The sequence below is a fragment of the Neoarius graeffei genome, chromosome 1 (genome assembly GCF_027579695.1).
Source record: "Neoarius graeffei isolate fNeoGra1 chromosome 1, fNeoGra1.pri, whole genome shotgun sequence".
Lineage (NCBI taxonomy): Eukaryota > Metazoa > Chordata > Actinopteri > Siluriformes > Ariidae > Neoarius > Neoarius graeffei.
In genome coordinates this window covers 63,366,015-63,381,481 of record NC_083569.1, presented here as the reverse complement: position 1 = coordinate 63,381,481, position 15,467 = coordinate 63,366,015, and the positions used below count along the sequence as shown (strand labels likewise).

At 42.5% G+C, this 15,467-nt stretch overlaps 1 protein-coding gene across 1 annotated transcript; it reads right to left on the bottom strand.

Moving 5' to 3' along the window:
- Window positions 1-6,974: 6,974 nt before the first annotated feature.
- On the bottom strand, window positions 6,975-11,857 carry prox3 (prospero homeobox 3). Its single transcript, XM_060924374.1, has 5 exons — window positions 11,747-11,857; window positions 9,376-10,890; window positions 8,701-8,808; window positions 8,189-8,389; window positions 6,975-8,085 (listed from the first exon to the last, which is right to left on the bottom strand). The coding sequence occupies exons 2-5, from the start codon at window positions 10,861-10,863 to the stop codon at window positions 7,897-7,899; spliced, it is 1,986 nt and encodes a 661-aa protein (XP_060780357.1). The 5' UTR covers window positions 10,864-10,890; window positions 11,747-11,857; the 3' UTR covers window positions 6,975-7,896.
- Window positions 11,858-15,467: the final 3,610 nt, after the last annotated feature.

The following is a 15,467-nucleotide window of genomic DNA, read 5'->3' as shown; positions in this document are numbered from 1 at the left end:
CACACACCATAACACACACACCATCCACACCATAAACACACACACACCCCATAACACACACACACCATCCACTCCATAAACACACACACACCCCATAACACACACACACCATCCACACCATAACACACACACACACACACACACACCATAACACACACCATAAAACACACACACACCATCCACACCATAAACACACACACACACCATAACACACACACACCCACACCATAAACACACACACACACCATAAAACACACACACACACACACACACACCATCCACACCATAAACACACACACACACACAATAACACACACCATCCACACCATAAACACACACACACCATAAAACACACACCATCCACACCATAAAACACACACACACCATCCACACCATAAAACACACACATCATAACACACACGCGCGCGCACACACACACACACCATCCACACCGTAAAACACACACAACATAACACACACACACCATCCACACCATAAAACACACACATCATAACACACACCATCCACACCATAAAACACACACACACACACACACACACACACAATAACACACACCATCCACACCATAAACACACACACACACACCATCCACACCATAAAACACACACACCATCCACACCATAAAACACACACATCATAACACACACCATCCACCCCATAAAACACACACACACATGCGCGCACACACACACACACACACCATAAAACACACACACACACACACCATAACACACACACACCATAACACACACCATCCACCCCATAAAACACACACACACACACAATAACACACACCATAAAACACACACACCATCCACACCATAAAACACACACACACACACACAACACACACCATCCACACCATAAAAAACACATACACACACCATAAAACACACACACACACCATAACACACACACACACACACACACACCATCCACACCATAAAACACACACACCATAACACACACACACACCATCCACACCATAAAACACACACACCATAAAACACACACACAAACCATAACACACCCACACCATAAAACACACACCATCCACACCATAACACACACACACACCATAACACACACCATCCACACCATAAAACACACACACACACACACACCATAACACACACCATCCACACCATAAAACACACACACACACACCATCCACACCATAAAACACACACACCATAAAACACACACACACTATCCACACTATAAAACACACACACACCATAACACTCACACCATAAAACACACGCGCACACACACATCATCCACACCATAAAACACACACACAGAGTGAATTCTTACAAAAAAAAGGGATTATATTTCTCAGCAGTACTTTCTCGCCTGTATATATTTAAACCATCACTGTAACAATGACTTTTTATCCAGTGACCTCTTGCTGACACAGGTATTTAATTTAACCCATTATAATACATAGGGCCAAATTACTCAATTCTGATTGGTCAATGAAGGAGGGCTTTTTTCCTGAACACAGGGCCGTATTTCTGAAATGCTATTGGCTAGTGCATTGCTTGGTGACGGTTACAAAAATGAGCAAATTTTGTCAACAAAATGACTTTTGTAAAGAAGTTCCAATAAAATTTTGTAAACCACTTTCAAAATCCTCGTGTCACGATGAAAGACGCTTTAGAGACTGATTCAAACGTGCAAGATAGTCATCGGCCACTGGGCTTGAACCTAGAACCTTCTTGATCTGAAGCGACAGTGCTAACCACTACACCACTGTGCCACCCTTACTGCATTCCACAGATTCCATAACTTTCTACATTTACTGGTTTTACATTTTTACAGAATATGTTGTTGTTAGGTGGCACGGTGGTGTAGTGGTTAGTGCTGTCACCTCACAGCAAGAAGGTCCGGGTTCGAGCCCTGTGGCTGGTGAGGGCCTTTCTGTGCGGAGTTTGCATGTTCTCCCCGTGTCCACATGGGTTTCCTCCGGGTGCTCCGGTTTCCCCCACAGTCCAAAGACATGCAGGCTAGGTTAACTGGTGACTCTAAATTGACCGTAGGTGTGAGTGTGAATGGTTGTCTGTGTCTATGTGTCAGCCCTGTGATGACCTGGCGACTTGTCCAGGGTGTACCCCGCCTTTCGCCCGTAGTCAGCTGGGATAGGCTCCAGCTTGCCTGCGACCCTGTAGAACAGGATAAAGCGGCTAGAGATAATGAGATGAGATCTTGATCTCAGTGCTAACCACTACACCACCGTGCCGCCCCTGTATTTAACTCTGGATTTGAAAAAGATATTATACCAGTATATACTGGATATTATACTATTATACACTTATGCTCGGGTTCTAGCACAACACCAAATCTGAAATAAGAACTGCAACTTCCAACTGCAACGACATTTTACTAGCTTTTAAAAGTCACCAGTATGCACAGGAAAAGAAAAATATTATCCACTGCTATCATATCATTTTTCACAGTACAGTCAAACCACGAGGGATAAATGAATCCTTTAAACCATACTTTTCACACCAGAACTTGTGTTTTATTTAGAAAAAGGCTACCTGTCATGTATCCAAGTCTTGCAAACTAACAAAAAAAATTTAGGTTAGCTGGTGCATCACTCACTCACTCACTTTCAGTGACTGCTTTATCCTGATCAGGGTAGTGGTGAATCAGGATCCTGTCTCCAGAACGCTGGGGATGAGGTGGGAATACACCCTGAAACCCCAGGCCATGGAAGGGCATCATGCGCACACACACATTCACAAACTTCTTTACCTCTAGTGGGATGTTTTTGGGAGAAGGAAAAAGGAGAAACTGGAGAAAATCTTACAGACACAAGGAGAACATGCACAATTTCACACAAGCTCAGGAGTGAACCCTGGATCCTGGAACCATGAGTTTAACACATTTTAAATAATGTATGAAATATTGTATATTATTATACATACAGGACACTTTTTTGATGGAATAAAAACATGTATTCTATTCCCATCTAGCGGGTTTCATTCATTTGGTTCGATAGTATGCAGTATTGTTAGCATGTCGCTCATCCTATGTGTATTACGTCACTCTACCCAATGGAGAATGAGTGTTGAATTGGCCTCATCAGTCACCTCCGGACCCACAACCGCCACCTACCAAATTGAAGTCATGGTCATCTTCGACCCCGAAGTACGAACATCATCATTCGTCGTTATGATATTGCATGGCTGTCAAGACAATATGATGTCACATGTCGGAGCTGATGCAAATATTTAATGAGAGAGTTTTCTGCTGCATATGCGAAGCATTTTTGTTCGTTGGTGGCGCCCACAGTAACTGTCACAGTGAATTGAAAATGCCATAAGATACGTATTACATATAAAAGTTCCGTGCTAGCGAGTGACTGTGACAATTTGTAAGCAAACATGGCCGCCAGGTTTGCGCTTGCTCATGACTCTGTGAACTTTGACTTTTTACATGTATATTGGATTGATAGAACATTGAATTACATTGGATCAGAATCAGCATTGGATATTGGTAAGTAACCCCCCGTTAATAACTTTTTGTAAAATATTCTTTCATCAAATGTGTATAATAATAATAATAATAATGGCTTTTTTTGTGGTATATCAGATATATTCCATTCAGTTAGCATGATACTGAACTCGTCTTTGACTCGTTCAATATCATGCTAGCTGAATGGAATATATCTGATATACTATGAAAAATAGCAGAGGTGGACAGTAACGAAGTACATTTACTTGAGTACTGTACTTAAGTACACTTTTTGAGTATCTGTACTTTACTTGAGGTTTTTTTTTTAACTTATGACTTTAACTTTAGGCGGCACGGTGGTGTAGTGGTTAGCGCTGTCGCCTCACAGCAAGAAGGTCCGGGTTCAAGCCCCGTGGCCAGCGAGGGCCTTTCTGTGTGGAGTTTGCATGTTCTCCCCGTGTCCGTGTGGGTTTCCTCCGGGTGCTCCGGTTTCCCCCACAGTCCAAAGACATGCAGGTTAGGTTAACTGGTGACTCTAAATTGACCGCAGGTGTGAATGTGAGTGTGAATGGTTGTCTGTGTCTCTGTGTCAGCCCTGCGATGACCTGGCGACTTGTCCAGGGTGTACCCCGCCTTTCGCCCGTAGTCAGCTGGGATAGGCTCCAGCTCGCCTGCGACCCTGTAGAACAGGATAAAGCGGCTAGAGATAATGAGATGGAACTTTAACTTCACTACATTTGAAAGGCAAATATTGTACTTTTTACTCCACTACATTTCTGTCAAGGTCCTTGTTACTCGTTACTATGAAGCAGCTTTGAAAGTGGATGTTTTTACTTTTCTGTTCTAAAACGTGATTGGTTTTTTCGCAGGTGACACTGAGACAGTCTGTCAGTAATCACTAGGATCACGTCACGTCCATAGACTGTATAAAAACAAGTTCAATTATTTCTCTGCAGCATTATTTGAACACAATCAGTTGATGGCAGAATGGAAGGAGGTGGTTCTTCTGGGGAACGCGCATACACCCATGGCCATACCTGGAACTCATGTTTCAGTTTTCTGAAAGGATTAAAGATTCATTTTGATTTAAATGCATGCTTTGTTTACCTAAAACGAACCACATCATGGCCTACAAAAACTCGCTGTCCAACCTGTGGAAGCATATTGAGGTATGTAAACGTTTTATTCCAAGAGAAAGCTTGCAATGAAGTTGTCTGTGCTTCAGAGCTAGCGATAACATTGCAAACGTAGCTATGCAGTCTGGTTAGTCAAATGACATTCTATGGATTTTTCCCCCCCAAGTTGCCGTCGCCTTGTCCACTGCTAACGTTTACACATAGTTAATTTGGACACTGTTAGTTAGCATGTAAAAACGGAGTTACACTAACATGAATAACGTTAACTTATCTGAAGTCTTTTCAGAAATATGTTTTAGCATAATCTTGCCAAATAAACAGAATATAGTAATCTTTCTTTTCTAGTAGCGTTAGCTACCCAATATGATTTTGAGTTTGAAAAGAGTTTGCTAGCATGTCAGGTGGAGCTTCAGTGATTAGCTAGCTTAACATTAAACCACCATGATGGCAGGGCATGCGTTCATTTTGTGAATTCATATTTCTGTCTTTGGTCACGGCATTAGGTTTTGTAAGCGCTGTGGCAATAATACAATGATGCGTTGACAGAAAATGTACTTTTAATACTTAAGTATTTTTAAAAGCAAGTACTTCAGTACTTTGATTTAAGTAAAAAGTTGACTGTACAACTTTCATGTGTATCGGAGTAACATTTAACCAGTGGGATCTGTACTTTGACTTAAAGTGCCATTCCACCATTGGATGTATTCTTTGGCATAAAATACAATATATTTTGACAACATATATAAATGGTATCACTAGATAGAGAAATCTTTTAGCTTCAAAATGATATATCAAACATAATTTTTTGACAACGACAAGTATATTAATTTTGCGACCAAAGTCACCTACCCTTTTAATTTCCGTGCGGTAGTGAAACGTGATGTCATCGGCAGGTTCCCCTTCTTGTGTACCACGTGACGTGTGACGTGGCACAGATTATCAGCAATGGCGGATAGAATGCGATAAAAATAATACCAATAAATCTAGCTAATACCAATAAATCTAGCTAACTGAAAGATTAACTCAAAATTTTTCGCAATTTTTTTGGCCCCCATATACGAGGAGAAATGACTCTCTCACTTTGGGGGTTTCCTGGTCTAAAAATAGACCGACACGAGGTACACAAGAAGGGGAACCTGCCGATGACATCACGTTTCACTACCACGCGGAAATTAAAAGGGTAGGTGACTTTGGTCGCAAAATTAATATACTTGTCGTTGTCAAAAAATTATGTTTGATATATCATTTTGAAGCTAAAAGATTTCTCTGTCTAGTCATGTTGTCATAAAATATATTGTATTTTATGCCAAAGAATACATCCAATGGTGGAATGGCACTTTAAGTAATGAAGTGGGTACTTTGTCCACCTCTGAAAAGAAGCCAGCTAATATTATTTAAATGTTTTTATTTAAAACATATTTAAATGAAAAGTTTATTGTGCATCATTATAAGGTTGTGTATTTTTCATTCACTTACTTATCAGTGGGCGGCACGGTGGTGTAGTGGTTAGCACCGTTGCCTCACAGCCAGAAGGTTCTAGGTTCAAGCCCAGCAGCCGATGAGGTTCTGTGTGGAGTTTGCATGTTCTCCCCGTGTCTGTGTGGGTTTCCTCCGGGTGCTCTGGTTTCCCCCACAGTCCAAAGACATGCAGGTTAGGCTAATTGGTGGCTCTAAATTAACCATAGGTGTGAATGGTTGCGTGTCAGTCCTGCGATGACTTGGCGACTTGTCCAGGCTGTACCCCGCCTCTTGCCCGTAGTCAGCTGGGATAGGCTCCAGCTTGCCCTGTACAGTATAAGCGGTAATGGATGGATGAATTATCAGGCTTTAGCTACAACTGTTCCATAAGGTTTAAATATCCCACTGTTCTAGTAAATCTAGAGCCTGGAGCCCTTTGTGCTCAGACACTCACTATGTAGGTACGGTAGGCTCGTTATTCACTTTGTATGGAAATAGTAGGTGATCTGATGTACACAAACTGTAGTGCACTTATCTAGGGCATAAGGTGATGGAGAACACTGGCAAACTTTAGTATGTTCTGACAGCATGTGTAGACTGCTCCCTTTCCCCCCTTTCCCCACACAGACACATTTTTCTCATCTTTGCACAGGAACTAATAAAATTCATCATGCGTGATCATCAAAAAGACAATGGAGCTTGCATAGTTTTGCATGTATGTAATAAAACGCTGCTATTATAAGTGCTTGAACTTTCACGTTTAATTACAAGTATTACTATCACATCAAAATTCACATTTTTACACTCAGTGTCTTATGAAATAAGCCACATAAAAGCAAACATTATGACAAATACGCAAATTGAATATAAAATTACAATGAAGCACATCTAGCCCCACAGATGTTTTCCTGTCATTTTCTTGATAAATAAGGTTTCAGCATATTAAATACAAAAAGCCTTTTAAATATTTTCAAGTAACACTTATCTCTCTGGAACATTCGAGCCAAAACTGCAAATGCCCATCAGTTACTTATTTAGAGTTTATACAATCGACAAGGCCACTGACTTCTTCATTTGTGCCATATGTACTTGTGTTTCTTAGATCTGGAAGGCAATAAATCACCATTAATTCACTCTTAGATTATACAAACGTTATATACAGTATATGATATTTTATGTATACACTGCAGGCCAAAAGTGCAGAAGCAAGCACAGCACAACATGGATGACATTTTGTCTTACCAAAAAGAGTTTTATGTAAAATCGTTCATTGGTTTGTAGTGAAGTGCTCAGATTTTAAACATGCTATATGGGAAAAGCTTTCATGGTCTTTGAAATGTAACACTGACCAATGTATCGATTTACTTCTCATTTCACATTACTTATTCAGTTTTTCAGGAGCACCTGAATGCAAGATCATGTATGTACAGTACGCAGTAAAACTCAATTTTAAAATGTAAAATGCAAAAACAAATCCAGTCCGTTAGTAAATTATTACAGCATCCATTTAGCCAAACCCCTTTGTCTTAATAAACACATTGTGGTCAGTAATTGTTTAGGGGGGAAATTATGCATATTTTTGGAAAGCTAGTTTTGCGTTCAAACTTTTGGCATGTAGTGTGTGTATGTGTGTTTGAATGTACATGTATTTTTGTCAGCTTATCGGAACTGATTCTTATCAGATGATGTGTACGTGAGTGTGTAGACCAACTCCAATCCATCTGGTCAATGTGTTTGTATATTTATCCATATTAATCCTTATAGGATTTATAAGGTGTGTGTGTGTGTGTGTGTGTGAGACTGCTCTTGAATCATATCCTTAGACCATGCGGTGTGTGTCCATGGGGCAGCCTGGCAAGCGGAAGCTGTCAGGCACAGGGCTGTCAAGTTTGCAGATGATCTTATAGATGGACTTTTTCCAGCAGGGGTCAGTGTCACGTCCACTCTGGATAGCAGCGAAGAACTCCCGTAGTGCCACTTCAGACACCTCCACAAACCTGTCCGGCACCTGGAAATATAATAGGACACTAAAACACACATACGCACACACACACACTTGTTTACATGCATACAAATGCAGGGAAATCTCACGCACTCAAACACACTCTGACCTGGTAGTCATTGCTCTTGTTGTAGTGCATGTTCAGAATGCGAAAGAGCTCAGAGTTTCGACTCAGACGCAGTCCCCTCTCTCTGGCTGTGACAGGACCCTCACGAGCTGCCTGACGCGCAAAGCGTTCCATCTGAATGTAGAAGAACTCCCGGAAGTTACTAAACCACTTAATGAGCTGAGAGGTGACGCAGCGGTTAAACTATGGAAGAGAATGACAAAAATCCAAGGTTCCATCATGAATCATATTAAAATGCTCTAAAGCACCATATAAACATATATTTCCATGGAGTCTATGGAGACTATGACTGATATATAATACAGTTAATCATAATAGGTTTATCGAGTATTGGAAAGGTTTTTTATTTAGTTAAGGATTAAATTTAATTTCCTGAACATCATCAGGAGTCTTATGAACTGATTCATTGTTAGAAATTTTTTAAACACTCTGTGTCATCATGTTTTGCATCAGCATTATGATAGAATCACTTTTCTATGATGATGACAGAGCACCTTGACATCAGGGAAGTAAGTCTTGAGTGTGTTGGAGCTGGGGTAGCGTGTGTAGAAGAACATTAGCTTGGCTTTCTTCAGATGACATGGAGAGAGACCCTCCTGAGAGTTCAGAGAGTTAAGGAAATGTGTCTCACACACACACATACACAATCACAAAATGGCACAAGATAAGTTAAAAACTAGGACACAGAGATTTTTAGGAAAGAATATTGACATCTGACTGGCCTAATGGTGAACATTTTCTTCTTTTTTTTTAATCCAGTGTTTGCATTTCCTATAAGGAATTATAATCTGTGTTTACTATATGAGCCATAATAATAATAATAATAATAATAATAATAATAATAATAATAATAAATGTATTTGTAATTATACATAAAACAAATGCAAACATATTAGTGTAGGTTTTTCTTTCCTTCCTTCTTTTTTTTTTTACTAAACACGACATGTGTTCCAAATTCTATATTAAACAGATATTAGCTTCAATATATTATTCTAATTATAAGTCATGGTTTATAAAACATAAATTCTTACACAAAGAAACAAAATAATTTTATATCTACAAACTAAATACAATCTAATATGCAAATTCTCACATTTATTACATTTTCAACTCTCCAGTTCTCAAAATACTAATATGGACTCTGATCATCCTCTGGTAAAAAAGGATATTGCCCCAGGACCAAGATAGAGAGCGGTATCTCCTCCATCAATTCCTACTCTCATCCCTTCATCTCTGCCTCTATCAGCAAGAGGTGGGTTTAACTGGCCAAGCAGAGGCAGGGGAGGGAATGAGGGATTGTGCGAGCGAAAGTCCAGGAAGGGTTCATTGGGGAGCCCGTCTTTGTGGAGCGGCATATTGGAAAGAGAACGAGTAAAGAGGTGCTGCATGGTATAATGGAGAAGGGGCAGGGGCAGTGGAGGAGGGTTTGGAGGGCAGGATGGCAGGAAGGAGTCTTTGTTCCTTGGTGGTAAAAGTGCAGAGAGATGGGGCTGGGGTAAGAGGGGTAAGCTGGAGTTAGCCTGAGGGATCAGGATGTTCTTGTGTTTGCCTTGAATTAGGGGATTCCTTTTCTCTTGAGGCCTCTTTGCAACCAGTGGCAGTGCTTCAGCTTGGTCTGTCATACTGGCAGCTACCCCAGGCCTTTGCTTCTTGTCTGGGTTTGGGTCTAGTGCCCTACTAGTGGGAATCTCTTGGGCTAGAACTGCAGTGGAAGGTGGTGTTTGGTCAGTTTCAGCATAGAGATGGAGAACCCTGTCAATGACTCGAGCCACTGCACTGGACAGCTCCTGCTTTAGAGCCTGTGCAAATTTCTCACTGCCACCTACATTCTCCCATTCTCCTTGCACCAAACTGCAGCCTAGCCACACTCCACCTCCATCCAGCTCCACGTCAAGGTCTAGATCTACAGGGGTTTCAGGAAACACCTCAGAATTCTCATTACCTGTACTTTCGTGTTTTTTTTCATTAGCACTCAGAAGAGGATAAAGCCCACTGCCAAGATGATCGTCTGCTTCTCCTTCAGAGAACATCTCTGCTGTCTCGTCCATCACTCCATCATCTCCTTCTCCTCCTTTCTCTTCCTCGACATGATGTTCTCCATATACTTGCCACACTTTGCGCTGAAGCTCTAACAGCTTCCCTCTGGTTTCCTCTAACTGCAGTTTCAACTCACGTCGTTGTCGCTGCCTCCCCTCCCTGCTCTCCTTCCTCCGCCCTCTTTCCGCTACACTCCTCTCTGCCCTTACCAATTGAGCTACATTCCTCCTACCTCTGTGCCCTTCTCGTTCTGCCTCTGCCTCTCTCTTTACAGTACTGTCCATTCTAAGTTGCTTCACTCTCAGCAGGTCCTGACTCCAGTCACCAGAACCTCTTCTCCTCTCTCCAAGTCGGTACTGCAGAATTGGGGTTCCTCCTCCTGTAGCTGATTTTCTCCCAAAGCTGTCTGTATCCACCTCCTGTTCCTCCTCGTGTGCTGGTAGTTCAGAGAATAAGCACTGTCCCTGCCTATATCCACCCCACCTCTGTGAGGCACTGTTGGGGTGCAAAAGAGGAGAAATGATCGGGCCAGTCGACGTGGACCCTGGTGGACTGTGATACAGGTCGAAGTGGCACACCTGGGATGGCTGCTGCTGGAAAAGATCTGAAGGGCAATCCATCACCCCTCGACTCCTCAACCTGGAATTCTGGACATTGAAATTGCTTGTGTCAGTGTTTAAAAACTGCATGTGAGCTTCTCTCTGTTATCCTGTTATCTTTGTCAGCAACATCTCTCTCTCTCGCTTTCTCTTTCACCTCTCTCTGCATGTGTGCGTTATCAGCTCATGGACAGCTGTGGCCACTGTTTATTCAGATTGTTGACTCTATATCCCTCATCCTTCTCTCTCTCTCCCTTGCTTTTCCTCTCTACCACACATACAGACAACGAGAAAAGGTAAATATTTTTAATGAGATTACTATAGTGCACCAACTACAAGCAAGGCTCAGAGCTAGATGGTGGAAATGATGCATCATAACTTGCATAATTGCTCTAGCTCTAAAGGAGATTAAAATGGGGGGGGGGGGGGGGGGGGGGGGGTTATAAAAATAAAAATTAAAAAACCTCCATTATTAGTTCGAAATCAGATTGGTAGATATTGCTGCGTTTTCATTTTATCTCCTCAAATGTCACAGATGGCATGCGATTATTACGACTGAATGGTAAGCTGTTTATCCGCCGTGGAGAAATAATAATAATAATAATAATAATAATAATAATAATAATAATAATATCCAGAGAGTAATCACGAACTGTTATTAAATAGTGACAGGGAAAGTAAGTGTTTATAGACATCTTTCGAGACAAGTTTTCCAGGTGGGGTATGAGATCTAGTAATCTGAAAGTGTATCCTGTGGGTTGATTCCGGACGCGCACTAAACGCACCGGCCGCCGTGTCGCACATTCACACACCGATCAACAAACACAGCTATTTCTCAAGGGAAAATAAACAGGTTTCTTAGTAAAAATGGCGTTAAATGGAAACAATTGTAAGAATAACTTACACAACAGTGTAGGTGAAGGGAAGGCGTGTCCCAGGCGGTCACTTTGAACTATTTCCTGGTGATGTTTATCCCTGAAGAGCTGAAGAGGAGACCGTCACCCTGAGCACAGCAGCAGCGCACAAAGTGGCACCGAGTTTCCTGCTGCTGCGATTCCTTCCGTTTCCCAGCCGCGCTCTTACTGTCCAGTGGGCGTGAGGTGCGAGGGAGGGACTGTCCGTCAGCGCCCCCCGCCCCCCCCCCCCCCCCCCCCGAACCTAGCCTATTCTGTTATGTATTGCATGTCACATGAAGTTTGTGAGTATTCAACACAGTAGTCCATCACCAGATTTACAGCTTTTCATACATGGGCGAAAATTGGGGGTTTTCACAGAGGTCCTGCACATCTCATCTCATCTCATCTCATCTCATCTCATTATCTGTAGCCGCTTTATCCTGTTCTACAGGGTCGCAGGCTGACTATGGGCGAAAGGCGGGGTACACCCTGGACAAGTCGCCAGGCCATCACAGGGCTGACACATAGACACAGACAAACATTCACACTCACACCTACGGTCAATTTAGAGTCACCAGTTAAACTAACCTGCATGTCTTTGGACTGTGGGGGAAACCGGAGCACCCGGAGGAAACCCACGCGGACACGGGGAGAACATGCAAACTCCACACAGAAAGGCCCTCACCGGCCACGGGGCTCGAACCCGGAGCTTTTTGCTGTGAGGTGACAGCGCTAACCACTACATCACCGTGCTACCCTGGTCCTGCACATATATAATCATATCCATCTAATAAACAACATGAATGAAATCAAAACTAAGAGCACTGTCATAGTCACTGGTTAGCACTGTCGCCTCACAGCAAGAAGGTCCTGGGTTCGAGTCCAGCGGCAGATGAGGGCCTTTCTGTATAGAGTTTGCATGTTCTCCCCGTGTCTGCGTGGGTTTCCTCCAGGTGCTCTGGTTTCCTCCACAGTCCAAAGACATGCAGGTTAGGCTAATTGGTGACTCTAAATTGACCGTAGGTGTGAATGTGAGTGTGAATGGTTGTCTGTGTCTATGTGTCGGCCCTGTGATGACCTGGTGACTTGCCCAGGGTGTACCCCGCCTTTCGCCCATAGTCAGCTGGGATAGGCTCCAGCTTGCCTGCGACCCTGTAGAACAGGATAAAGCGGCTTGAGATAATGAGATGAGAATATAAAATATATGAGGGGCGACACAGTGGTGTAGTGGTTAGCACTGTCGCCTCACAGCAAGAAGGTCCTGGGTTCGAGCCCAGTGGAAGGCGAGGGCCTTTCTGTGTGGAGTTTGCATGTTTTCCCCGTGTCTGTGTGGGTTTCCTCCGGGTGCTCCGGTTTCCCCCACAGTCCAAAGACATGCAGGTTAGGCTAATTGGTGGCTCTAAATTGACCATAGGTGTGAATGTGAGTGTGAATGGTTGTTTGTGTCTATGTGTCAGTCCTGCGATAACCTGGTGACTTGTCCAGGGTGTACCCTACATCTCGCCCATAGTCAGCTGGGATAGGCTCCAGCTTGCCTGCAACCCTGTACAGAATAAGTGGCTACAGATAATGGATGGATGGATGGATGGATATGAGGGGTGGCACAGTGGTGTAGTGGTTAGTGCTGTCACCTCACAGCAAGAAGGTCCGGGTTCGAGCCCCGTTTCCGGTGAGGGCCTTTCTGTGCAGAGTTTGCATGTTCTCCCCGTGTCTGTGTGGGTTTCCTCCGGGTGCTCCGGTTTCCCCCACAGACCAAAGACATGCAGGTTACGCTAATTGGTGGTTCTAAATTGACCGTAGGTGTGAATGTGAGTGTGAATGGTTGTCTGTGTCTATGTGTCGGCCCTGCGATGACCTGGCGACTTGTCCAGGGTGTATCCTGCCTCTCACCCATAGTCAGCTGGGATAGGCTCCAGCTTGCCTGTGACCCTGTAGAACAGGATAAGCGGCTACAGATAATGGATGGATGGATAAAATATATGAATGAAATTAAGTTCATAAGAATTACTAATATACAAACTCAAAATACAGTGCTGCAAATACAGAAACACTGGCTACATGAGATGGATGGATGAATGGATGGGATTCATTAGATGTGCATGAACGCACCTCTCAGAGATCTCTCAGGATTTAAAGCCTTCCGAAAGGCAGAAATCACTGACTAATTCCGGGCGCTTGTAAAAACGTGTACATTAAATAATTATTTGGAGGAACAAAAAAAACCCCAGAATGATTAATTACACTCCGCACTCTGGGCACATGATGATATGAATGATTTAAATGATGTTTTAAACCTACACGAGATAGATATGATTAATTAAGTCTGGATGAATAATGGATCTCTCAGAGATGGGATTTGAACCTTCAGATAAGCAGACATCATTGAAAGTGTTAGAAAAAAACTCTCAGGAAATTCATTATTAGCTCACACACGACTTGGTGTCAGTTTCTAACCCTCATCAGTGTGTTTACTCAATATATGTATTTGTTTGTTTATGTCAAAGATTGAGTGCCAGTTTAGGTGGTAATTTCGAGGTCATTTCAGTTGTCACCCATGTGGTCACACCCCAGAGCACGTAAATTTCCATCAGTCACATCACACTTTGCTTTGGCTGTCAAAGTGTCATGTCATTATGACGTTATCAGACCGCAATGACATAACTTATTATAACCAGTAGAATTTAAACCTCTCTGATTGGTCGACACACATTCAGATGCTGTTGCATTGATATCCTATTTGCCTCCACACCATATTTCACCTCATTAGGATATTTGGGTGTCTCTGGCAAGCAAACAACTTCATCTTACTTTATGTGAGAGTATAGTCATGTTATCTCTATGCCCTTGCTTATATTCATGTTCCAATCACTCCACACCTTTCCTCCACTTCAGGGACACAAACCGGGGGGCCCACAATCACCAGCCACCACTGTTGTTATGGAAACAAGAAAATGTGACACAAAGCCTTTTTTGATAAAGAGCAGGCAGCTAGGTCTGAGTTTAAAAAAAAAAAAAAGAATATATTTAAAAAAAAAACAATACTACAGCAGTTATGATGAAAATGAGAAAGCACACTCCTGGAGGCCATGTGCAGCAAGAGATATAAGGCTAAACTAAATAAGTCAATCCATATCCTTCTTTTCTTATGAATATTCATGAGGTGAAATACAAAAATCTGATGTTTGTTAGATTCCCTGGGCTCATAATAAGATCAATTATCTAAGTCCTTCTGGGTTTTGGGCTAGATATGGTAACAACACTGCAAATAACTGAATCCTTTGAACAGAAGCCAAAAGACTGACAACATCTCTGTTAAAATTTATGAGTCATTTGAACAAAGCACAGGGAAATGCATGTGAATGTGTTTTAGCCATTTGTGCACATGCATTATAGCTAAACTCCCCGTCCTTTTCCACAGTACGACGGGACATAATGAAAATGCTTCATTTGAATAAGTCATGATCAAACATATTGCGGTATGAATTCAAATGCGGCTGGAATGAAAATTTGGCAGACAGACAAGAGAGAGAGAGAGAGAGAGAGAGAGAGAGAGAGAGAGAGAGAGAGAGAGAGAGATTGGCGAGGGTCGATGGACTGCCAAAGTGTTTGCCTATTGATTCCCTTTGCGAGAAAGTGGATGTGCGCTCAAAACAAAGCCTTGGGCAAGGTGACAGAGGGAGGGAGTAGGACTGAGAGTGGGAGAGAGGTAGCTAATAGAGAGGGAACACA

Coding starts and splice junctions, on each gene's coding strand:
- prox3 (XM_060924374.1), bottom strand. CDS start 10,863: ATGGATTGCCCTTCAGATCTTTTCCAGCAGCAGCCATCCCAGGTGTGC. Junction 8,809..9,375: donor TCTATCTTGGTCCTGGGGCA/ATATCCTTTTTT, acceptor AACTCTCTGAAC/TCTCAGGAGGGTCTCTCTCC. Junction 8,086..8,188: donor ACAAGAGCAATGACTACCAG/GTCAGAGTGTGT, acceptor TTATATTTCCAG/GTGCCGGACAGGTTTGTGGA.